The sequence below is a fragment of the Oculina patagonica genome, chromosome 2 (assembly GCF_052425735.1).
Source record: "Oculina patagonica isolate OP01 chromosome 2, crgOcupat, whole genome shotgun sequence".
In the NCBI taxonomy this organism is placed as follows: Eukaryota; Metazoa; Cnidaria; class Anthozoa; order Scleractinia; family Oculinidae; genus Oculina; species Oculina patagonica.
This window is the reverse complement of record NC_135759.1, coordinates 30,737,943-30,763,814: the sequence shown is the minus strand read 5'-3', so window position 1 is coordinate 30,763,814 and position 25,872 is coordinate 30,737,943. Positions and strand designations below refer to the sequence as shown.

At 38.1% G+C, this 25,872-nt stretch overlaps 3 protein-coding genes and 1 non-coding gene across 4 annotated transcripts; 2 read left to right on the top strand and 2 right to left on the bottom strand.

The window, feature by feature from the left end:
* Nucleotides 1–545: 545 nt before the first annotated feature.
* On the bottom strand, nucleotides 546–8,049 carry LOC144641964 (melanocortin receptor 5-like). The gene is made up of 2 exons (XM_078500975.1): nucleotides 7,968–8,049; nucleotides 546–1,788 (listed from the first exon to the last, which is right to left on the bottom strand). Exon 2 carries the CDS (start codon nucleotides 1,564–1,566, stop codon nucleotides 589–591), a length of 978 nt encoding a protein of 325 aa, XP_078357101.1. The 5' UTR covers nucleotides 1,567–1,788; nucleotides 7,968–8,049; the 3' UTR covers nucleotides 546–588.
* Nucleotides 8,050–10,470: 2,421 nt separating this feature from the next.
* LOC144644089 (protein O-mannosyl-transferase TMTC2-like) lies at nucleotides 10,471–21,557 on the top strand. Its single transcript, XM_078503505.1, has 16 exons — nucleotides 10,471–10,662; nucleotides 12,475–12,782; nucleotides 13,241–13,524; nucleotides 14,137–14,978; nucleotides 15,056–15,084; nucleotides 15,424–15,538; nucleotides 15,829–15,914; nucleotides 16,280–16,341; nucleotides 16,521–16,587; nucleotides 17,217–17,272; nucleotides 17,411–17,489; nucleotides 18,084–18,205; nucleotides 18,856–18,937; nucleotides 19,028–19,142; nucleotides 19,562–19,625; nucleotides 20,787–21,557. Exons 1-16 carry the CDS (start codon nucleotides 10,556–10,558, stop codon nucleotides 20,955–20,957), a joined length of 2,589 nt encoding a protein of 862 aa, XP_078359631.1. The 5' UTR covers nucleotides 10,471–10,555; the 3' UTR covers nucleotides 20,958–21,557.
* Nucleotides 21,558–21,687: 130 nt separating this feature from the next.
* Nucleotides 21,688–25,017, bottom strand: LOC144644090 (uncharacterized). The gene is made up of 2 exons (XM_078503506.1): nucleotides 23,204–25,017; nucleotides 21,688–23,154 (listed from the first exon to the last, which is right to left on the bottom strand). The coding sequence occupies exon 1, from the start codon at nucleotides 24,997–24,999 to the stop codon at nucleotides 23,398–23,400; it is 1,602 nt and encodes a 533-aa protein (XP_078359632.1). The 5' UTR covers nucleotides 25,000–25,017; the 3' UTR covers nucleotides 21,688–23,154; nucleotides 23,204–23,397.
* Nucleotides 25,018–25,481: 464 nt separating this feature from the next.
* LOC144644954 (U5 spliceosomal RNA) lies at nucleotides 25,482–25,602 on the top strand. Its single transcript, XR_013569220.1, has one exon. It is a non-coding gene; the product is annotated as a U5 spliceosomal RNA (small nuclear RNA).
* The last annotated feature ends 270 nt before the right edge of the window (nucleotides 25,603–25,872 follow it).

The window sequence follows — 25,872 nt, the reverse complement described above, 5'->3', positions numbered from 1 at the left end:
TTGTCAAATTTAAAGTACAGTAGAATCCCGATTTCTCGAACTCTCGGTTTCTCGAAACTCCCGATTTCTCGACCAATTTTCGTGTCCCTTTCATAGTACTTTTCTGTTATTTAATTCTCGATTTTTTGTTTCCCCTGTCGGTTCGAGAAATCGGGATTCTTCTGTATCCATTGCCCCAGACCGAGCATGTCACCGGGGGATAGCCATGGCAGTGAAAGAAGTTATTTTAAGACTGAAGAGTTTTCAGGAATTTTTGTTTTACAAGAGAGAGTTTTAGATTTCACGGGATTGTGAATAATATCCATTTAACTCCGTGGGTCATGCCTTGCAATTGTAGCACTTATATAAGGGATACCACTGGTGCATCGTGTCTTCAAGAATACGTTGGAATTGACTGTGGTGTTTTTGTGTAAATGGGCACTGTACATCGATGGAAAGTTGTTTTCAGATAATGACTCCTTTCCACCTCATTCACCAAGGGAAGTAAATTCTCTCCAAAGTTACGTTATTGTAAAACTGTCTATACGTCGAAAACCCTGTTTGTCCGGGACGCAGTTTTACAGTGTGAAAAAAGCTGTTCAGATATGATCACACAGCACTGCACCTCACTCTTTGCTCAACAGATATGCCCTCGGTGCCAGACTGAGTCCTGTCAGTTATGGAGGTCAATTGACCACTTCCAACCCGCGCACTCTTGAAAGTCAACAACACCTTGAAGGCTCTTATAAACGTGGGCATGCGCCATGCATAGAGAAACTGATTAGCTGAACAGTTGACAAGTGCCATCAAAAACTGAAAATCACGCAACCAGTGAATGACGTCACAGGTGCATACGTCACAGAGAAGAATGACGTACACCATCACACAGGAAGATACATTGCAGCAAATGAAAACGAAGATTACAAAAAAGAAAGATCTTGTAGCTTTCTTTTCATACTTTAATCTTTGTTCCTTTATTCGATTGCTGCGCGTCGTTCCACCATGTTCAACATGGACATGCAGACTTTGGTAGATTCGAATATATGCAAATGTTATGATAAGTAATGTGGCGATTACTGTTGTGTTGGCAAACACAAAGACAAAAGTGTAGAAACCAGTTGCAAAGTAAATAAACGAAACAGCAATGGAAAAAATCCATATGCCAATGGAAATGGCAACTGTTCTTGATCGCGAACACGTTCGCCTGTACGTGGAAGTGACAGTCAGATATCGTTCAGTGGCAAGAGCCGCAATGCTGAACATTGATGCAGTGCAAGTTATAAAATAAGCGACATGAACGATCTCAACTCGGTTCATCACCTCGTACCTTAACGCTTCTCTGATGTGAAACACGATAAATGACGGCTCCGTGAATACACCAGTGATTAGATCAGCGATGGAAAGGTTAAGAACCAAGTAGTTGAATGAAGATCTGAGCTCTTTGTTTGGATCTTTTACAATCGCCCAGCAAATAAGGATGCTTCCTGGTACTGTTATGACAAACAAGATCGCTGATAGAGTTGCAGTTGTCACAGATAACTCAAATGGTGCTCTCTTATCCTCGCAAAGATCACTTCCAAACAACATTATGGCCAAGACTCAGCCTCTTCGTTCAGCTCGTATCCGCCGTCAACTGTGTTTGCTCTTCTGACTTACAGCTGTATAAAGTGTCTTCTTTCCAAGATAATGTCACGAGGGAAACAATATCTTCTTTTCACGTCTAACTTAACATGTCAGGCTGAAATAAATAGCTAAACAGACCTGAATGGTGACAATGGATGGGAACTTCAATCCTCGAGCGGGAATTTCCTGCAAATTAAGCAGAACGACTTTACAAACTCTGGGCGCATTTAATCAATTTATGCCACAGGAATATGTCAAAACAATGTCAAAGTAACGAGTTAAAAGCAAGCAAGGAACTAAACAGTCTTGTCAACTGCCGATAAACCTAAAAAAACGTGGTTATTGTTGAACATTAATCAGAATTTTTATAATTAAAATATTTAGATTGTCCGTCAAAGAAGTTACTTGGCAGTTTACTTCGCGAAGTAGAACTGAATTTTTTCAGCTTCTGCTGCCGAGCAAATAATACTGGTATATTTGCTTTTTTATAGCTAAACAAACCAACTTACGTCAGTTGTTATTTCCATTTCCCCCTTAAAATTGTATTTATATTTTGGAAGAAGGGAAATGAGAATCTGCAGGTGATTTCGAATATCATTTTGCCTTAAAAAAAGTTCGACAGTGAATCTCAGTGTGAATGCAATTGGCAATTACGGTTCATTTAAAACAATATCAGTTTGTAATATCGGCACATTTAAGTTTTGATTCCAAGATAACTATTTTATGTAGAAAGATGTTCTTGGTGAGTTGCTAATTTCTATTCTAATCAGTGGTAGCAAATTTAATTACCGGAGCGCCAAAATATTTATTATATTTATTGAAAGACCGAAAATTACTTGGCGGCTTCTTTTGTGAGCGAATAGCCAAGAGTACGAAGTTAGACATGACTTGACAGCTGAAATGTTGAATAATTGCATTAAGATGTTGACATTTTTTAAAAGGACACGCACACGGGACCTATTTATACCTTTTCGAATTAATGGGGATTGTTCTTTATTAATTTTAACGACTGTGGTGATAAATGTTGGGGGGAGATTCACTTTAAAAGCTCTGTTAACATACGAACTATGGTGAAAACAAACACAGCAAATGTTATAAGTATGCATAGTTTTCCTGAGAGGGCATTTGTAAAGCAACTCAAAGGCAAAATCGACTTTACATTTCAAAACTGTCGTGAAAACTCGGGATACAACTTTATGTATTAAGAGTGTGTTCTTCAAATTAATAAAAATTCTCAATTAAAATAACTATTATAAACCATCTCATAACTAACCAGCCACCGTAAATTTGCCAAGACAGTGTCGTGCAACAAATATGCAAGTTAGAAACCTTTTTTAATGATTGAAGTAATCTTTTTTAAGAAAAATAAAATTTCAGCTTGGCTAATTTCTTCCGAAAGATAATTGAATGAATAACGGAGAATTTCTTATTTTGCGCGTATCTAGAAGCAACGTGTACTTTCCATACTTTGTCTTTTCTTAAACATAATCATCCATATGGGTCTAAATGGCTTCATGTTTCTCATATTTGCAAAGTTAACACGAGATGCATCCTTTCGCACTCAACTGTGTTTTTTTGCAGTTGAGTGCTGAATAACTTCATCTAAAACTTTTAAAAGTATCAACCGTTAGAAAAAATTCTTTCTTCATTTTTTACAGTCAGTAAAAAAAATATAGAATATTTTCAGAAGATGAAAAAACGACTTTACTCTGTCACGGACGTAAAATAAGTATGAAGAAAACACGAAATGAGCAACATCTCAACAAATCTCGCTAAATAGACAACATATACATTTAATGCCTGAGAATAGAATTTTTCTGCAGGTAACAAATTAAGCTGAAGAACACTGATCTTACATATATTTGAACACCCGCTCAGCATAACATCGGATAAAAGATTACTGGTAAACAGTTACAATTAACAACACCGAAAAACGTCCGCTTGAATATATAGCAAACATTCGGAACAAAACTATACTCACCTCAATAAGTTTAACATAAACAACGAGACAACCCTAAAGTAAATAAACTGAAGTACACAAAGGGGAAAATTAATTTGAATGCTCACTTGCAAAGAGAGGCAACTAATTGCAATATATCTTGAACTGAAGAGGGGCTGACCCACTTCGGCTTCGTTCACGAGAGATCTGGGAAGAGATTATAGAGGCAATGTCGGTAAATATCGAGAATTGGCAGTCAGCTGTTAAACATCGAATTTCTTCACTTTGCACAGATAACATCTATGAAATAGTAAGTTAGTTTCCAAAATACCAATCAAACTTCAGGGGCGAATTAATGGGCTTATGCCCAAGGTTCAGTAACGTTTTTATGTTTTGTTTTTAAAAAAAGCCATTTTAGTGTCCAGCAGCCTGCCGTGTATGATTGGCAATGATGCTAGATTTTTCCTCTTTCGTTTGACTCCAAAGTTTTGAATCGCAAGCATTTAACGTTGTTATTTGCTTCCGATTGCAAGTTATCCATGCACATTGTTTTCTTGGCAACTTTCCAGAGTCGCTCTTGTCTGCAATCTTGTTCACCCAATAACATCGTCTCGATCGAATCTTCTGAAAAACAGCGCACCTGAGTAACAATGCAAAAGCTCTGCGAAAATTCCTCATCCTCATAGAGTAAAGTAAATGATTGGTGGCTGAAATACCCATTGGCAGAAGGAAATAAACGTCACGCAACGTGTTAATGACATCACAAGAACACGTGGTACAGAAACCGATGACGTAAGCAATGATGCATGATGGGAACACCGCACAGCAGAAAAGCGTCAACATCATCATGAAAGACCTGGTGACTTGTCTTTCCCTCGCAAGAGCTCTTCGTTTAAAATCGTTGTTTTTTATTAGATCCCAATGTCTCACATGATCTTGCATTGCCTTTGCAATACGTTTATGCGAAATAACGAGAATAACAAAAACTATCAGGGCTGCAGTGTTAGCAAACACAAACAAAAATATGTAAAATTTTACCACGAAGTAAACCAAAGGAACAGTCAACGACACGCCCCAAATAACAGCAGATGTCAAATATCCGTGCCTCTGCTTGAGCCTTCTGCGTAACGGTGACGTAATCGTTAGGCAGCGGTCCACTGTCAGGGCTGACAGGCTCAGGAGCGAGGCTGTGAGTGACATAAAATACGTCAAGTGGAATATCCAGAGCACGTGCAACTTTTGCCCTTTTATGGCTTCTTTTGTGTGATAAATGATAAACCCAGGCTCGGTTAACACATCCAACAATTAAGTCAGCGGCAGCCAAGTTAATTACAAAATAGTTTAAAGGCGTTCGCAGGTCTTTGTAAGGATCTTTAATGATCGCTATGCACGTGAGAAGATTACCCGGTACAGTCACTATAGCAAAGAACACTACTAATGGCAACAGTCGTCCATGAAATGTATCTTGGGATATCCTCCTCAGAGCAGCTGTCTGAAAACGGCATATTCGTTTGATTGGTGGCAGTTAAAAGAATTCCGTCGGCAGAAAATGATCACTTTCTTTGGCGGCTTTGATCCTTAATTTCAATACTAGTTGGTGTGGTTGGTTATTCACTGCACCAACCCAAGCAGTTTACTTTACCTTGATTGCAGCTTACCCCATTATTTGTAATAATGTAACTATAGTCGCGAGTTTGTCGGTTTCACTATCCCTGGAAATTGTTATATTACCACTGTCTTTAATGTGCTTCAGACAAAAAACCATTTCAACAGTTTCCATGTACCATCCAACTCGTTAAGTGCCGGCGTAAAATGCACTGAAACGTCAGTATTCTGAATGAATGGGTAAGCTTGGTCGTCTTTCTATCGCTAAAAGGTTCAAGGGCCCTGCGGCAATTTTCTCAATCTCTCACCTGTCGATGTTCAGTCCTACAGCTAATTCTGTAGAGACCCTGTTTGATGTAAAAAGGAGGTCTTTCACGTTCAATTTGAACTGCGATACACGCTAAACTGTACAGCACACAGTGTATGCAAGCTGCTGAGTAACCTTATATCGACACCGAGTGAGAAAGAGCTGGAATATGATGCAAAGGAAACAAAACGCAAGTTAAATAAAACTGAAAGCTTCTGCCGGTCACTCAGTAAATAAAGTCTGGAGCTTTATTTCCGCTCACCATTTGTGTTGTGTGTTAATTTTAGAATTTATTGCCAACAGCTTTAGTTCATAATGCCTTCGATAATGACAGGTAATTTCCTTCAGAACATTTCATTGTCTGAGAAAACGGAAACTTGAACTATGATGGTTTAATTGGTTGAAATTTTCCAATCTGATAATGAGTTGTATTTTAAAACAGTGTAGACTAATTTGCTTGCGCTGTTATCTAAAAATTAATGACGTTTACTGCGCTTTGGCCGAAGAAATCACGTGACGTTGTGATTTGGCGTCACGATTCTCACGTGATATACTAAACTTCCTCATGCGGACAGTGTAAGACCGACTACAGTGGAACCTCGATTTAACGAACCTCTATATAGCGAAGTCCTCGATATAACGAACGATATTCTTCGCCCCAGTACTAGTAAAATATATGGAAAAGAACCTCGATATAGCGAAACCTCGTTATAGCGAACATATTTTGCCAGTCCCTTGGCCCTTCGTTATATCAAGGTTCCACTGTACATAAAAGTTTCCGTTGTGCACTTTCGCAGACACGAGAACAGATTCGAACTTGACAGGGCGGCCTGGGCACTTTGTTTACAAAACAGCTTTCGGCATCTTCGAGGTGAACCAGAACGTTTTGTGCAAAAATATCACGTGACTTATTGGGCGGAAAGTGAAAAAAGAGTACAGAGTCTATTGTTTGCATATATCTCACTTTGACGGCAAAGGGACACAGATAGATGTTATCTCAAATCAGGATTAATATTATAATGAACGTAAAACGAAATAAATTTCATAAAACATTCTGGGTTTGTTTTAAAGTTTTGTTTAAATTTATTATTATTCAAGTAATTTTATCGGAGCCCTTATCGTGATGAACCTCATTTTCATCGGCCGGAAAAGTCGGTCACTGTTTGTTCAAAGCAAATGTTCAATAAAATAATATCTTAAAGAGACATAGTGGCACCTGCATTCAGATTCAGTTCTAGTTTACATCTTAATAAATTCTGGTGTTTTTCGTCGTATTCAGGCACATTTCGACAATTATTCAGAGAGAAAATTCAATAGACTGACAAGCTTACAGTAACCGCTTACAGTATTTTCATAGCTGTTCATATTCGATTATCGACCTGGCAAATGGTTAAAAATAATGACGACTGGAAATTTCGTGGTAATAGTGAGCCTTTGTGAAAAAGATAAACCTAGTTAATTAATGGGATAAGGAAAGATATCTAGGCCTTAGCTAGAAACACCTATTCAGTTACAGTAGCAGAATAAGAAATATACCTTTTTAAAATACTCACAAAGGGTACAAGAGAATGTCTGTACGGCCAGTTTGGTCTTCTTAGGAGAGACAAATTCGATTTTCAATCATCTATATAAAGTATAGACTAACGAATGCATTCTCGGACAAACTTATCCTTATGAGTGCCGCCGTTTCCGGCGACAAACTTGTCAAATCTGCATATTACTGGTCGACACGAGGCTACCATAAGTGCGTAGCATGATCTTTACATGTAAGTGATTTTCAACCAACACAATTCAATTACATTCGTTAGATGTTTGCTCTGTTTTCAATTACACTCACCGTACTTCTCATATGTAACCTGCCACTAGAGTCACACAAATTAGGAACTATCTGTACGGCCTGTTTATTCTTTTTTGGGAGAGATAAATGAAGTTTTAAATTGATATGAGAACGTATGCTAACGACTTGCATCCTCAGATTATAAGCGAGTGACAAACTAGTATCTACATGCTAGTGTGTTCCATAAGGCTACCAGATGTACGTACACGTCCATTGATTAAAGTGATTTTTAAGTCTACATAAGGAAATTGCTTTTGTTTGGAGCCTGCATTAGAATTTTGACACACGCAATGTAAGAGTAAGGAAAATGACAAATTCTTAGGCTTATTCAACATAACGACATGCCAGTTTGTTGAATTGGTACATAAGGTATATTTAGCCCGCTTAGCGAAAAACGAAACCCAAATTTGGCTAAAGTATAAACGAGATAAGATTCACATATACTTACTTTTAAATTGCTCACAGAATGGAAATTTCGTAGATCGATCGTGAATGCTCAGGTAAACTGACGGCTGCTTTCTAAGATACGCTGTCAGTATCCTTGCTTTCTTAAGAAATATTTAATTTGGCCTTCGTTTAACTGGTCGATAACAGATGTATGCAACTGTTAACTGCTTTCGTATCCAGAAACACCTTAGGCGAAAGTGGGGAAAATATCATTTTATATACTCACTTACCGTGCAAAAAAAATCACTTTCTTGTTTGTTTAAGTTTACGTCAGGTCGAGAGAGTAAAAGCCGGGCGATTTTCTCACTGAAGGTCCCTGTTTTTAGTAATCAGCGAGCTCAGTTCATCATTTCCTTTTCGAAAATAAAATTCGGTTTGCAGGAATCGGGCGCAATCCTCTAAAGCCAGTACTATTGTATTACACCTGCTCTTAGAACAAAGCTCTTTGAAACCTTAGCTTCTGATGGCGTGAAAAGTAATATCATTACAGCTTCCTTTATTTGTTTAGCCGGCTTAGCTTAGTCAAATTAAATTTAAAAAATTCTATTACCTATAATTTTTTCATAGCAATTGTCTTTTTTAGCATTTTAATAATAGCCCTCAGTTCTTCCTTTAGACAGTGCAAATACTTCACGCGAGATAACATTGTGTTCCTTTGATTTGGGGCATTGACTAAAATGCACTCAACTTGAGCCATTATATGACTGAACTGGGCGACTTGAAGTCGCTGAAACCAATTTATCATAATATATTAAAAGGGGAGTGCTAATAGAAAATATCCTTAGGATAGGAAAATAATTTTTCAGCAAGCGGCACTCTCATGATCTCATCTTGACAAACTGAAATGATAGCTCTGTGGACGGAAGTGTCGAGTTTTTGTTTCCCGCAAAGTGCAACACGTCATGACGGCAATGAAATGCCTCAAGCGTTTTGTTTTTATTTCCTTTTTTTACTAATCGAGAAAGTTTGATTGCTCAGTACACTCTATATACGATAGACATTTAGCGTCTATAACTCTCACCAGGATAAAAGAAACACTGAATTCATTTCATGCATGTTCAATTTAGGCGTAACATAACAAGAGAGCTATGTTCCTGCTCGACTGCCAGCAGTCACTCTTTCTTCTTGGTCCGTTGTAGGTCGTGAAGCCAAAACACGCGCTCTGGAAAATGGCCGTGGGAGATCTGGGGATAGACGTGCGTCTATCCCCCGGTTGTCGTGCGACGATTTTTTCACTCGTGCTTTTTTTTTTCGCTTCACGATCAACTGACCAAGAAGCTAAGGGAAAGCGACTGCTGGCAGTCTCTGTTCCTGCATCGGGACACTGGCAACGTTCTTTTTAGAAGATATCGAAAGTGTTGAAATTGCCACCGCAAGTAATTTAATAGATATTGGTTTATGCTAGAAGCTGGACAAGTGATCACTGATAAATGATAACTGCTCCCTTGTAGTGCCATTCTCCTCGTGACGGGCACGACGCCTTCCAGTTGCAGTTCAAGGATGAAAATGCGAATTCTCCCTACTAATAAATTGCATACATTTCTTTGAGTGTCAGCTCCGGTTAAGAATTCGATAAGAAATCAAGATCACATACCCTTTCTTACGTTGTTTTATTTTTCTCATTATCTGCAGGTCACCTACATTTACTAGGCTAGTCTCCCCACCTACCTTAAGGTTACTATTTTTAGCGGCTACTAATTTTAGCGATTTTTTCAGAACAAGATTTAGCCACTATTTAATTTAGCGATTTACTGGCGAAAAATTTAAAAAGTTAGTGATATTGTGCAAACCAGTTTTAAATGAACATATAGCTAAGATGGAAATAAATGTCCGGTAAAAGAACAAACTCACTTCAAATTGAACGAAAATTTGCATTGCCAGAAAGAACAAAGTTACCGGCATCTATTTTTGAAAGAATTTTTCAAGTCGACTCTGCTTATTTTGTTTCCCTTTGGGGTGTGAGGGGAGGTACTTAAATTTAACGAGTATTAAATTTGACCGAGCCAATTTTAGCGAGCACTTAATTTAGCGATTTTAGCCCAACTCGCTAAAATCGCTAAAATTAGTAGCCGCTAATAATAGTAACCTTAAGGTATCTTATCGAGAAAAATTTCAATCTTTTGCCGGTTAACTTTTTAAATTGTCATTCTTGGCTAACTTGTTCATATTTTCTACTATGATATGTACGGGTAGAAAAATAAATACAGGCACTTTCAAACCCACTAGAGTAAATCAGCTTTTCGTATTTCATCGTTTCTCCATTCTGTGTACGCCGCACTCATAATATAAGTTTTCATTGTCACTTAAATTGTTTAATCCTTTCGCCGACTTCATTTCCGATTCAAGAGCGATTATCGCTTTAACTTCTAATTGCTTTCTACAAAAGTACGACCGCGCTTGTTGCCATTAAACTCAACGACAAGGAGCCTTTTAATTTGTTTATATCTCGAGAATTGGCAGAGAAATAAAATCAATTGTTTTTGCTGGTTAAAGAGCCCAGGGGTCTAAGCACAATCCAAATTATTTAGTAAAATATAATATATCAATTCTTGGATAATATATGGGTTTTCAGTGTTAGGTTTCATTGCCGTTTTTCTAAATCTTTGTTGTTGTTCGAGTTTCTTTACATGGCAGAAAGCATTTTAGATTTTAACAAACTCTAGTGCTCCCCCCTGCAGTGAGCTCGAAGTGAGCCGCTTATACTGGCGTGGTTACCAAGGTCCAAGTGCATATTAAATATGGCGGATGGCGGGACTTAGGTGAGGTTTGAATGCAGGTGGCTGGAATCAGCTATTAATCGAAGCCAATTCCCCTCGGAATGCAGAATGATAAGTGGAAATGGTGGTATACAGCGGCACTTTCCTCTCTGGCAGGAATTCTGTGCTATTTAAATTCTTTGTCGGCAGATTTCGCGTACGATGACAGGTTAGTCCGTGTGTTTTATAATCCGCGGAAGTATTTTTCGGTGGCGGGTGGAATGTTGAGGTTTTACAGGTTTCAAATGCTTTGTATTACAACGTTAACACTTTAGTCACGCTACCAGTGATCAGCTCGTACAATATTCAAAAGGAAGGTGTTGATTTAAGGCAATTTTTCGGGTTTTTCTTTTCATCTTTTTTCGTGTTCAAAATGCTTTTACATTTTCTAGCGTGCGATCGTTTGCGGGTGCTCAATTTATTTTAAAACCATCGCGGGCGACGTAACGATCAAATAAGGGTAATTTAAATATTTCAAATATAGGTGAAGGAAAATAAATTCATATGCAGACTTCTTTGCCGTGAAAAACGCCGTTTAGGGAAAAAATTCAACACAAAAATAACGCACATTCAAACTCATTGAGGCTGGCTATCCTCCAGACTTCTGTTGGGCCACCTGTGTTAGTTTATTGTTTTTATTTCATGAACAATTGTAAACTTTATTAACAAAGGCGATCTGAAACCGATTTTAAACAATATTTTGAATAAACGGCACTTAAAAAAAAATAGTTTAATTTCACGTTCCGTAATAAAGTATAATGCAAAATCATTTTGGAATACTTAAGCTTATGAGCTTGCAGTGATTTGATGTCGAGTTGACACTGACAGAATTTTCAAAATATCTCCCTGCTATTTGGCAAAGATATACTCACAGTGGGAGTTTCCTGTTTGTTAATTATTAATTTCCTTAACCATTACGCGTGGAGGAACATAATTGATACTATTTAGGTTGTGAAAATATTTAACATAAAATAAATCGTAAGATAGATAAACTCGTCAGAAATATGCGTGCTTCTGTGAATTGTTTTGAACAGAATTTGCAAGAAAAAGTAAAACATAGTCATCAACTCTGATTTTGTGCTTTGTGCCCTTGTTTTCTTGGCTATCTGCCTCAGGTTGGAGAAGTGGGGATAACATGAGAAACAAACAGCTCTTTCCATTCACTCTGTTCATCTCCTAGAAGAGGGTAATCTGAATTAATCTAAGCTGTAGTAGAGCTCTATGCTTGATGATGGCTCAGTGTGCCCAGACCCAGATATTGTCAGTGATTGGTCTGACCACAGCTTAACCAATAATAGGCACTACCTGGGATCTAGTTACCATAAGATGCTGGTTAGACACTGTAAAATTTTTTCCCCCCCCCCCCCCCCCCCCCCCCCCCCCCCCCCCCCCCCCCTTCTTTTTTTTTTCTCTTTAAATTTTTTTTTTTTTTTTTTTTTTTTTTTTTTTTTTTTTATTTATTAATATAATTTTAATTTTTTTTATTTTAAATTTTTAAAAAAAAAATTCATTTTAAAACGACCCCCAGGCTCATTGGTGATATGTGTTTAAATAAAATACAGCTTAGTACTTACTAACTTACATGTAATAATCGTGCAACACAAAATGCTATGCTCTGTTTTCTCAGCTAGACCATTAACTGAAGTCAAATTGACAGAGACTGTAGTTTCGAGTATATTTACTGTCAGGACCAGACATGCTTAAGATACATTATTATCAATCATCAGTTACATTGGGGATCACTGTTTTGTGTTCTTGAGTAGGACACTTTATAATTTCTCCCAACTTGTTTCCCTCCGTGGACCTACTCAGGAGCATAAATGGGTACTGGTGAATTGAAGAGGGGAGCATCCCATCCAGGGGGAGTAGTAATAATTATTGTACTTCAAGTGGCTTCATGCCATAGAAACAATCTAGCCCTTCTGGTTCAACAGATTAACAAAAGACTAAAACATTGATTTCTTTGTTTACTATTTTGTAGCCGAGCCATCCTTAAAAATTCTGATCTCCTGCCTACAACTCCATGGAGCAATGTGCTATTCAACGACTTTTGGGGCACCCCCCTGACTCACAGTGGAAGCCACAAGTCTTACAGACCATTGTGTGTGGCAACATTCAGGATAAACTATTACTTTGGTGTGTTGAATCCATTTGGATACCACCTTGTGAATGTGTTACTTCACAGTGCTGTATGTTGGCTGGTAGTGGTTCTTTCCTATGTGTTTCTACATGCACACTTCCCAAGCCTGGTGGCAGGGCTGCTGTTTGCTGTACATCCTATTCATACAGGTAAGATTGTGTAGTCTAGTCAAGACGTTTTTATAACTCTGTCCCTCAACTTCACAAGTCCAATTTTTCTAACTGTTTAGGACCACCTTTCTACCAATCTAAATTGTACATTCTACCCCATGCAGTGTGTGTTCTACTAATAGAACAAGCATTTTCTTGAGTATTTATCATGTATTGTAACTGGCATCATCATCAATAAATATATTAAACCATCCAGCCATATTTGCTAAAATTTTGTGATTATTCAAGAGTCAGAATAAAATATCTGCAATAAATTGCTTAATGATTTACAATTTAAGCCTTTTTCCTGACCCACTGCAAATACATGTATTAACTACACTTTTCAGTGTATGAATTGTCTGCTCTTGATAAGAAGAAATCCACTATATGTTGGTGTATGTGAATAGTATTGCCAAACTGATTCATGACTTATTGTCAGTAATTATTATTTCTTACAGAGGCTGTGACAGGAATTGTTGGTCGAGCCGATGTTGGAGCATGCTTGTTTTTCATTGCATCATTTTTGGCGTACATTAAGTCTCACAAATCACCTACAAAGGTTTCTCTACATAAGCAGGGCCATACTGGGTGGCCGTGGTTACTGCTGTGTTTTGTAATGTGTCTTGCAAGCATGTTGAGCAAGGAACAAGGCATCACTGTTTTGGGAACATGTGTTGTGTATGAGGTTATGATCCTCTTTAGCTACAACAAAAAACAGACTATTTTTGTCATCTTAAGTAAGGTGAGTGCATGGGGGGTATTAATTATTATTCGTGTTAGTAGATACAAACCTTCATTTTCATATAATTTTAATTATTATTTATTTCAATTAAATACAGTTACATTTACATGTACATACTCTGTTTGAGAATTAATACTTTTGTAGTATACAGTTGATCTACAGTGTAAGTATGCGTTGTGGTTTAATTTTATATTTGGTTTAAAATTTTTCAAACCAGTTGTCTCATATTCATTACATGTAACATATAATCCAAAGGAAAATAATCAAACTGGTTTTAAAATTTTTTTAACCAAAGATGAAATTAACATGCAATTATGTCTATGAAAAAACAATATTTTACCCATCTACTGTGCTCGTTTGCAAAGTACTGGGGTATTGTTTTTACCACTCAAAAATAAAATTCATGTCTTTGCACTGCCGTGCAATAGAATATCCTCTTTAGACCACTTCGCTGGGTTTTACTTACATTTTTTGACTCAATGCTAATGTGTTAATTATTTTTATTTCTGTTGTCATATATTATCTTCTTTACCTTGCACTAGGTATACTATTACTTCTATTTAGCAATCTCACTGGTATATAACTTTAACACATCTTTTATCATATTTTCAGGCTGTTCAGAGTGGTTGTGCTTTACGCCTCCTTTTGGTGTTCCTCACTGGACTTGGGCTTTTGTTTTTAAGAATCTCTATAATGGGAAAGCAAGCACCAGATTTTTCACCATCTGATAATCCTGCTGCAAACTGTGAAGACAGCCTGACCAGGCTGTTAACTTTCTTGTATTTACCAGCATTTAATTTCTGGCTTCTACTGTCTCCCAGAACGTTGAGCTTTGATTGGTCAATGGATTCTATACCCCTTGTAGAATCATTACTGGATCCACGTTGTGCTATAATTGTGATGTTCTATGGCTTTCTTGCAATTTTGGGATTTTACTGTCTAGCAGGATGCTTTCTTCACCTTGAAACAAGTGCAGAAGGCCACACTGAAGAACAAACTACCAAGAAGGAACAAGCAAGCCGTAGAAAAGATAGTGCCCTCAGAAATGGGAAGAAACAATCTAAGGGATCCTCAGACAGCACTGAACCCTCCAAAGATGCTAAAACATATCCACAGTACCAGAACAACAATTTACCAACAACAACATTCACTGTCATCAACCAAGATTATTTGCTTCAAGCTGCAATTATCTCACTTGCAATCTTAACGCTTTCATTTTTGCCAGCCAGTAACCTGTTTTTCTATGTAGGATTTGTAGTGGCAGAGAGAATACTGTACATTCCCAGTGTGGGATTTTGTTTGCTGTTTGCAATCGGAGCTGATGTGATTTGGAGAGCTTGTAATGAGCAGCAACAAAGGTTGTTTAGTGGGCTCCTGGCCTGTGTGTTCATCTTATCTGTTGCAAGAACAGTGCAAAGGAACTGGGACTGGCAGAATGAAGAAACTCTCTACAGGTAAATACCTTGATCACCAGTACCTTATTACGTCTCATCTGGTCTCATTAAATATAAACTTTTTTATTCTTTAACAGATCTGGCATCCCCGTTAATGCTGCCAAAGGTAAGCTAGCTTTTCTATTTTATTTATAATTAATCAGGATTTAACTTGTTCCTTAGTGTGCTCACCCTTTATGCAAGTGGAGCACATATTAAATTGCTCATAATAAATTGCACAAATAAGTAATGATTTGGCATTATATCACTCAATAGTTTCTGTTTGTGAAGATCGCCAGTAACTTTTATTACTGCATGATTTAAAGTAACAATTAAACAGGAGATTCACATGTTTTATGTATTTGAACGCTTGTATCTACAGATTTTAACTATCTGTTAGCAAAAATGCCATGACAGCGATGGGTAACACTTACCGGTAACTCTCATGTTTCTTATCTGTAATCAGCGTGGTCAAACCTGGGCAATGTACTGAATTCCCAAAACAGAATCAGAGAAGCAGAAGATGCTTACAGAAAAGCTCTGTCGTACCGTTCCAATATGGCTGATACTCATTACAACCTGTAAGTGTATTGTGATAGTGTCACACACTCCTTCACCTTCTTTGCGGCAAGTGGCACATATGGCCTTGTGTCATACACACATGCACCTTTATTTAGCTGTGTTTTCTACTTACCGGTAATTGAAGTTGTCAAGGAAATTAAACTATCAATAATAGTTTGTGTAACATTTAAACCCATTTGCACCAAAGTGTATACTTTTTGGAAACAATGTTTTATTTACTCAGATGGTTTTTTATTTTTATTTTATTGGGCATGTATACCCACATGGATTTTTTTGTTTTGTTTCTCAGGGGGATTCTTTTAGCTGAGGAGCAGCGCTACAGTGAGGCAGTCCAAAGTTATCAACATGCCATCCATTTCAGACCAAGGCTGGCTGGTGAGAACTGTTATGCTTGTACTACTGTTAATAATAATCCAGGGACAAGACTGAGGTGGGGTTTCAAAAATATTACCTTCCTTTACCTTCTTGCCGGACTCTCTTCCATGAAGTCTTAGCCTGTTCAAGTGTTGTTATAGGCAAGTGAAATGTGTTGATCCATTACCACAAGAATTTATTTAAAAAAAAAAAACATCCAAAGGAAGAAATTGATCTCTGCTGGGAATGAAAGGGTTCAATTAAGTAACTCAGAACTGTTTTGGAAGGGCAAAATGATTTTGAAATGTTAAATTGTTAACTTGCCTTCCTGTTACACTGATAAATTAATTCCTGAAATTCATAAAATAATTTGTTTCTCTCTGTAGCTGCTCATTTGAATTTGGGAATTGTATTGGCTGACATGGGACTTAAGGAAGAAGCTGTTGAGGTACAAGTTAATCATGTTTCTTTTGTGAGCACTAGTGGAATGGACAACCAAGTGGAAATGTAAAGTAGAAGATGAAAAATATTTACTGAGTAAACCAACACAGTAGCTAAACTCACTCACTACATTGTATTAAGCATTCAGACACTTATCAATTAATATTGTTTTAATTTGCTGTTTAGATTTTAAGAAATGCTTCAACAATCAGTGAGCATGGCTTAAAGGATCCCAAACAGCACTCTCATTCTAGTAAGTAACTTAACATGAAGAGTAATCAAGGGTGCAGTCATGTACCAGGTTAAGTAGCAGCTCTCACAAGGTACATGTGTACCATGAATGGCTTGCTACCCTTCGAGAGAACAATAGAACAAACAACAGCAACAATGCCCCTAGCCCCCAAAACTAGAGTTGAATTACAAGCTTATGAGAGCTGTTACGCTACTGCATGTATGTGTGCATTATAATATGCTGCATGCGTACAATCACACAAGCCTGTGTATGCATTAATGGAAAGGTGTGGTGGGGAATAGTTAGTGTGGCTCCAGAGGTTCAGATCCTGTCAGCTCTGGCGAGTGCCTTGTGTTGTGTGTCTTGACAGGATACTTTCACACTGCCTTTCTTCACTTGGGTTTGCAAAGAAATGTCACATTATCAGTAAAACCTGACAAAAATTAATGTTGAAAATTGAAATCTGTGCATACATAATTTTTATGTAAAATCCATAATATTTCTTCCATCTGTCAAATATTCAATTCTGACTGTAAAAATGGCATAATTACTTAGAACTTAGGCAACAAAGCAACCTTACGGTAAATATATTTACACTGTGCAAATATTTATGTAGGTTAACCATATTTTGCTTTTGTCATTATTTACAGTTACATCAATAAAGTATAACCTTGGACGGATCTTAGCTCAGCTTGGACGACTTGAGGTTAGTAACTTTTTCCTGGCTGGGCAACAGCTTTCATATTTCAGTGTACCAGCAGTAGCAGTGTTTCTTTCATAGCTACTTAAATATTTGAGTTATCATGAGTCATAAAAAGGTGTTATTCTTTATTCCTAAAAACAGGAAGCCCTTAGTATTTACCTGGATGCAGTGGAGACCAGGCCACCTCATTATGAGCCTCACAGTCTGTTTAACTTGATAGGTAAGTCTTTTCAGTAAAATGAATATTTTTTTTTATTGTTCCTCCATTCTAATGCAAATAAACTAGCGTAACTATTTTAAAGTACCAAAGTACCATATTTGCCACAAAAGCTCAGATTGTATGTCTACCTGTACTTCTAAGGCCCCGTCCACACTGACCCGGGTAAATTTGAAAACGCATCTTTTTTTACCGAGATAGGCCAACCGCCCACACTGAAACAGAGGTTTTGGTCACCGAAAACAAAGCTTTTAAAAAACGCTCTCCAAAGTGGGTATTGTTTTCAAATTTACCCTTGTTAATGTGGATGGAAAACATTATACCCGGCGTTTTCAAATTTCTCTGTTTTCAAATTTACCCCGGTCAGTGTTGACGTAGTCTCCCTCGCAGCCATTTTCAGTGTCGTCACGCAACGATCAAAGTGTGGACGGGGCCTAAATTGTCTTGGGTTACTAACAAGTAATCAGGGAGATACTGCAAGTGCTTTGTCAACTGCATGCTGCATACTCAATATTTTGGTAATTTTAATATATAGGTTACTTGATTGATTGTACAAATTAGAGTCATTGAATGTGTTTAATTATATTAATCTTTTAGGTGAGGCATACTCAGCAGCTGGAAATACTGCAGAGGCAGAAAAATGGTACAAAGAATCACTGAAGAGTAAACCAGATCACTTGTCTGTACATCTCACATACGCCAAACATCTTGCTAAAATAGTGAGTATCAGTGCACAGTCATCACATGAATGTAACATGTGACTGAAATTATATAATGTTACAACTTATGATACATGTATTTCTACTCACTCAGATCATGGAAAATTTTTCTGTTAGAATTCAGACACATAGAATCACGATACACCAGCATATGGGAGATAACATGAACAGAAGTGTAGCAGCTGTTGTAGGCTTGTTATTCTATTGGTCCTCAGGTGTAGCAGTTTTCTATTGTTTTGGGGACTAGGGGCATTGTTCCTGCTGTTTGTTGAAGGGTAGCAAGCCATTCTGTGACCTCGTGAGAGCTGCCACCTGACCCAACATAAATACCACCAAATCCTAATGAAGACTTGAATGATGTAATGGTGATCAGTAAGGGGTATCAGGGTACATTTTCATCTCCTGTTTTACCTTATTGTTACTTATTTTCGTGGGACTTAATTTTCGCGATTTTTGCGATTTTTTGAAAATCGCGAAATTAAAGACCCGCGAAAATTAATTCTAAACAATTTCTATTGTATTTTTTAATGCTATTTACGTATTTTTGGCCAAATCGCGAAAATTAAGTCTCGCGAAATATTCCTGTTCCATTTTCGCGAAAATAAGTAACAATAAGGTATATTATTTTCTTATTTTTTGCTTACTTCCAGGGACACTTCACTGAAGCAGAAGATTGGTTCAAGAAAGCACAGGCCCTGAACAAGTCAGACCATGCTTCCTGGACACATTATGGTAAGTTATGATGAAAGAATTTTGTTGTCACATCTTACTTTTCCCTGTTTGAAAAATAATTACAGTTTGAATTTATCTTTTTACTTTCAGGCCAGTTTTTGTTTGACCAGAAGCGAGTGACTGAGGCAGCAGCGATGTTTACAAAAGCAATGGAGTTAGCTCCTGGTGATTTTGAGATTGCATTCACTGCTGCTGGATATTTCAGGTACTTTTTAGTAAAACCAAAATTTATGTTTGTAATAAATAAAAAAAAACGACTTTTGAAGGGTAACACAATTACTGGTGTCCCAGTAGTTTTCATTGTGGCCCTGAATCCCTGATCGAATTGGAATTTAGAAGTGTTGGTTTTTGTGGAGGGAGGAAAACCGGAGAACCCGGAGAAAAACCCTCGGACCAAGGACGAGAACCAACAACAAACTCAACCCACATATGACGCCGGGTCCGGGAATCGAACCCGGGCCACATTGGTGGGAAGCGAGCGCTCTCACCACTGCGCCACCCCTGCTCCCCCAACATGTACAGTTTGTCATACTTTACAAAATGAAACATTGACATTTGATCTACCATTACACATACATTTGTATTGAATATGATAATTATGTCTTTTGGACGTTTTCTTTACAGGGAAATTGGAGACAACATGAGAGCAGAAACTTGTTACAAGAAAGCAGCCAAGTTGAATCCACAGGTATCTATTTTTTATGATAAAAATACATGACCTCTGATTTTGACCCAAAGTTTCAAAGCAAAATGAGTCCTTTTTAGGACCTGAAAAGCTTCTGAAGATTTCTGAAGCTGCCCTGGAGTTGCTTAGCTTCCTATTACAATGGTCATGGTTTGTAGTTATAGTGTGGTAGTATGCTTGTCATTTTTTTAAATATACTATGAATAGAAAATCACACAACCTTTTTGTACAATTTGTGATCATCCTCTGAATTGCACTTGCCTTACAGCTCATGGGTACTTGGGGTGATGCGATTCTCTACTGGTAATAATAGAGGGGGGGGGGGTGACAGGGGGTCGGAACCTCCCGCCTCCCGTACCTTTTACTCCTGCTTCCCATACCTTTTACTCCCACCTCCCGCCCTTTCCGTAGCTGTTTTCTCTGGTTTGTTTCCATGTCATTGTGAAATATAATGAAATGTTACGAAATTTTACTCATTTTTTCCTGGTTCCCACCACCTTCAGAATCCCGCTTCCCGCCCTCTCTCCTCCTGCTTCCTGTCCCTTTTCTCCCGGGCTCCCGCCCCGGTTTGTTAGTGTTTTTATGCTATTTTAGTGCTACCCTCGTTAAATAAAGACTTTACTTTACTTTACTTTACTTACTGCCCCCCTGTCCCCCCCCCCCCCCACAATAGACAAGTTAGTTAAACAGCTGGAGACGTGGTGACCTAATGTTTAGTGTGCTGGACTCCAGATCAAGCGGTCCAGGTTTGAGCCCTGGCCGGGGTCACTGTGTTGTGTTTTTTAGCAAGACACTTAACTCTCATAGTGCCTCTCTCCACCCAGGTGTATAAATGGGTACCGGCGAATTTACTGCTGGGGGTAACCCTGTGATGGACTACATGTAGTATCCCATCCAGGAGGAGTATACACATGGACAGATAGCGGCTGCCATAGGCGCCTTATATGCTGATGTCCGGTCTCATCCCATAGATTTGAATTGTAAAGCGCATTGATCATGAGCTTTGTAAATGCACTATATAAGCACCCATATCAGTAGAAATATTCCTAGCCGCTAATGCTATAGAAACCAGGATAAGCTCTGGCCTGATGAGCCACTTGGTTTAACAGCAGGCTTTACTAGTTTAACAGTTAGAAGCCTAATAAAATGTTGTTTTATTCTCAGAACCCTGCAGCACATATGAATCTTGGAGCAATGTTACATCTCCAAGGAAAACTTGATGAAGCAGAGAAGAGTTATATGAAAGCACTGGAACTAAGGCCTGGGGACAAGCTAACTGAGGAGAATCTAAGAAAACTGAGATCTTTGCAGGCCAAAAGAAAAGTTTACAGTTGAATTTGCAAATAATATAAATTATTATAAAAAGATTTATTAGTTTTGTTAGAAACTCTAAAAAATTGCTTGATGTAGCTTAATTTAAAATTCAAATAGAAGAGTGTTTTATAGTTCTACAGATAGAAATTTTAAAGTGATTAATAGTTTTCTTTAGCAAGGTATTGCTGAGGTTAAAATGTTTTCTTGGTTTTCAACCTTAGTGAGAAAATTTACTTAGGTCGCATTCACACTTAGTGCCTGAGCACTGGTACCTGAGCACCCGCACAAAATAGCGTCAACTTCATACACAGAAACCCTTACCCTTATTAGTACCCTTATTTATAAGTGCCTGAGTACAAGGTTTATGGCGTAGGTACTTGAAAAAATAGTGTGTTCACATAAGTGCCCAGCGAGAAGCGTACTTGGGCACCGTGCCCAGGCACCAAGTGTGAACACAGCCTTATTGTTCAGTTTTGGCCAAAAACCAACAAATTATGAAGTAAGTTATCAGATTATAAAAGGAAATTGTTGTGAGATTTATGGTAAATTGAGAAAGTTTTGTAGTAATTAGAGCTTTTTTATGTTTGATATTGTAAGCAGTTAATAAAAGACAATTTTCGTATATATGTCTCAACCAGTTATTTATTCTATATTAGTCACAATCAAGAAAAATAACCTTAACTGACATTGCAGAACAGGATTTCATCAGCATCCAAACCTTTGTCAAAAAGAATTCAGGTAGTTTATTCACACATGCAAGATTTGCCTTTTGATCACCCAGTGTCACACAAACAGGTCTACTGTTATCCTGCAAGGAGGCTCGCATTTGATAAAATATTCACAAATGGCAAAGCCGTAAGATAAAGTTGGTGAGTAAAGCAAGCTAGTGAGACGTGAGAAAAGTCATGTATTTGTTGGTGCCTTCACCCCAGTCTCCTTGCAGCTTTACCACTCATGCATGTATTCCCAAATGTAAGCTTGCTTGTCTACTGTAACCAAGCCTCCTTAGCAGTCGTTCTTAGGGGGGTCTTAGGGGCGACCGTGTTACACTCCTCCCCACGAGGGAGTGTAACAGAATTGCCCCTAAGAATGACTAGGGAGGCTAACTGTAACCAAGCAGCCAGTGTATTAGGGGCATAAACTTTGTACAGTTCATATCAAATAACCTTTATTAATAACAGGAATTTTTTTAAACATCCCTTTTTTTATTCTGAAATTTCAAAGTGTGAACCACCTAATTCTACCGGTACAGATGTAGTCTGAGTATTTATTCAATGATCAATTTAATCAATACTTTTTGCACTTCATTACACCAGAAAGGGCTTTATAAAAGTTGTCTGCTGCACAAAATTCCCAAGATGTTTAACTATGTATAACTTTTACCAATAATAATTATGTTACAAACAAACAGGTACAAAATATCACAACTACATCGTGGAGATAACAAGTTTACATTTGACATAACTGTTGATGCAATTTTTGTGAAATTCTTAGACAGTTTTCAACAGCTTATGGCCTTCAGCGGGCACATACATGTACAAACTACCAACACAACATGCAAGTTTGTTAACCATTGTAAAAAGTTGATGACAATAGGTTTTCTGCCGTGGCTTTACTGCTTGTATACATTTAATTTTACCACCATGCATGTCTAACAAAACTACTGCATATGCAGACTACTCACTGTTTTGCATTAAAAGTCTAAGTGAAGTCTTCGGTTCACTTCAGACATAATTTTTAACATTTCACTAACCTACATATGTAACTTACTCATGAAATATTGTCATTACAAAAATCAAAGTTCAAATAAGTTATAACAAGTTCAGCCGTGAAGGCTGATATTAAACAATGGTTTTCGTGAGCTGAACTTGATTATTTTGTGAATTTCTCTGTACTACCAGAACTTATCTTTACATATAACAACACAGTTAATACTCGGCTATTGTAATTTTGTAATATTTTCATCACAGAGGTTGTATCAGTTGTTTGACCCAACAGGTAATAACAGTCCAGCTCATGAAAAGTTTCATGCTTGAACTGGGTCTTAGCAGGCAAAAATATGTCTACCACTGACTTTTTTCTTACATCATATGATGTCAAGTTTGTCAACCTCTGAGCTTTGTCCTGTAACTTGAATGAATTTAGCTTAATAAAGGCAAATCAAACAGACAGCTCTGTGTATATAACGCTCTTACTAAATACATTCACCAATGGATCGCTAGAGCATACCAAAATACCAGGGTACATTTTGGTAAAGATGTGAATACCTCAATCATGATAACGAATGCCTAATTTCCCCTATGAGACAGGCCTGCAGGGAATCATGCAGTAAGTCTTGGACTTAATTTGCTAAATTAAAATACAATGAATTCCTGCAGGCACATCTCATAGAAGGAATCAGGTATTGTCATTTTATGACAAAAAATAGATCAGTCTTACTATGTTCTGCAGTAACCAGTGATCACTCTTTGTGAGACAAAATTTGAATAAACTTCTTCTCGTGGAAACAGGCCACCAAGCTGTTACAACCTTTGGACATCGCAACGGCATTCAAATGCCCACCCATAGGAATGGTGGTGACCACACGACCATCAGTTTTAACAACAAGTATTGTGTTCTTGTCAGAGCTGCACACCAGGCTATCACGCACAGAATCCACAGCTAAAGACAGGAGCTTGGTGGACTTACCACCCAAGTACGTCGTTTCCTGGAGGAACTTGCCTTTGTTATCAAAGATCTTGATTGTGCTTGTGCAGTCAGCAACAAAGTACTTATCCTTGTAATGTACTGCAGCCAAGTTATTTCCACGGAAATGATCAGAAGTGAATGCCAACCTGTGACATCTTTCAGCATCATACACAACAATGCCAGGGCCAGAGGTGTCATTCTTGGATGTAAGAACATAACGGCCATCCACATCCATTGCCATCTTCTGAAACCTTACAGATCGATTTGGAGCTTGGACAAACTTGTGAATGAATGCCCCATCCTTGTCAAAATGCAGGAGGCGATTCTTCTCTTGATTCAGGACCACAATGTCATTGTTTTTGGAATATGCGATTTCTTTGAGGTCACCAGATTTGATATCAAACTGCTTATCTTTATCTCCAGCAGGAGTGAACACATGAACACGCTTGTTTTCTGCATCAAGCACAGCAATTTCACCAGTCACCGGTGAAACTGTTAGTGCAGTTGGAACAAAGTCTGTGTCAATATGACGAATAACACGTCCATTTCTGGGCGAGTTAACAGGTTGAAAGCTGCCTTCATTTGGAGCACTGCAAGAAATCTCACCAAGGATTTTGCCAGATTTGGGCATGTTCCCAGGAGTAAATTTGGCACCAGTTGTCCACTGCAGACTGCGCAAGTTTCCAACTGTAGCTCCTAAAGTCTTAAAATTATCTTGAAATTGCTCTTCAAAGATGTCTTTTGACTTCTGGAATTTCTTCCAATCATGTTCCTCTGCAATTTTGTCTGCAGTCTCCAGGGACGTAGAAACCTTGGCATATAGCTGTTTTACTTCACCATACTTCTTACCAAACTGATTTTTGGCGGAGTTTTCACCAAACATTTCATCCACTTGAGAGAGCAACTTTTTCTGTTCTGCCTCGATGACTTTCGTCAAACGTTTAGTTTCCGCTTTTATCTGATCTTTCATTTTCTTTTTGCTTCCTTCGATCACATTGCTGCGCAAAGTTGCAAGCGTTTGGAATTCTTCCCTCATTCCATTGATCTGCTCTCTGTACTGTTTTAGGGCTTCACTAAAAGCACGCCTTTCCTTTTTCTCAGGTGAATTGTCTATGAGCCGTTTTAGTAGGTGGTTAGTAGGAAAGCCCCTAACTCCAGACGCAGGAATCGTCGACTTGACGCGACATTCTGGGCACTGAATTGTACGCTGCTTACGATTTCGTTTGGCTAGGTTTTCAAGACACTTAACGCAAACATTGTGCGCACAGTTAGGAAGGCACTTAGGGTCATCAAATATCTCCAAACAAACGGGACAAGCGATTTCATTTCCCACAAACTCAGCGAAGTGGTCGGCACTTTTCCCCTTGGACGCCATTTTGCATGTGGTATCGTCACGCATGGGATTGTGGGTGAGGGCGTAGAGTCAATATTAGAGCCCTCGCTCCTATCGGTCAGTGACAAAGAAATGGTCATAATACGTGGTGTAAAAAATCACAGATTCAACATGGGTTCGTGCACAATGTACCGATCAAATCGAAACTTCAACATCCAAAGAACTCTAGTAAAACAAATTATGTCTGCAGTGTTGGGCTGTTAACAGACTAACTCATCTATTACCTACTATTCATTTTGATAGTTAACGCATCCTCGTACCCAGGGTCTTCGTTCCCTTTGACCCGCGGTCAGGAAACGCTCGTTTCTTCAAGCCTGCGCAGAAGGGACGAAGACTCGAGGTACGAGAATGTAGTTAACGTTACTTCCGTACGCATGCGTATTCCGTAGATGTTATAAAATTGATTGTCCCACGTGTTTTGTAGCATTACGTACAACAAACCGCCCGGTCTTTGCAACAATAATTAACTCTGGGTTTTCCTTCAAACCGCATAAATCTTTCGCCTTTTACTAAAGATTTCCGTGGAGGAGAACAACTGAATGAGTCTATAGACAATTTTTCGTCGCCCTGCCTTTCGGCGGGGCTCCTAACTTAAAACGTTTAAAATGACTTCAGATTAAGGATGGGCCGATACCGGTTTTTCAAAACGATACGATATCGATACAATATTTGCCTTTTTTTTCGATATCGATATTATGACGTCATGTCCGTATTGATGTCATTGACATGTCACGTGATTTGTCTGACCCACACAAAGGACAGTCCTGGCATTATAAATGTTAGCCATGAATGGTGATTTTTGGTCTTTTTGTTTCAATGTGGACTAGATCAAGTCAAGGCAATAGAAAAATCCAA

What these genes read in the sequence shown, in the direction of transcription:
- LOC144641964 (XM_078500975.1), bottom strand. Translation starts at nt 1,566, where the DNA reads ATGTTGTTTGGAAGTGATCTTTGCGAGGATAAGAGAGCACCATTTGAG.
- LOC144644089 (XM_078503505.1), top strand. Translation starts at nt 10,556, where the DNA reads ATGCAGAATGATAAGTGGAAATGGTGGTATACAGCGGCACTTTCCTCT. An exon ending in AATGAAGAAACTCTCTACAG is followed by an intron (nt 14,979 to 15,055) that starts GTAAATACCTTG and finishes ATTCTTTAACAG; the next exon opens with ATCTGGCATCCCCGTTAATG. An exon ending in CAGTCTGTTTAACTTGATAG is followed by an intron (nt 17,490 to 18,083) that starts GTAAGTCTTTTC and finishes TTAATCTTTTAG; the next exon opens with GTGAGGCATACTCAGCAGCT.
- LOC144644090 (XM_078503506.1), bottom strand. Translation starts at nt 24,999, where the DNA reads ATGGCGTCCAAGGGGAAAAGTGCCGACCACTTCGCTGAGTTTGTGGGA.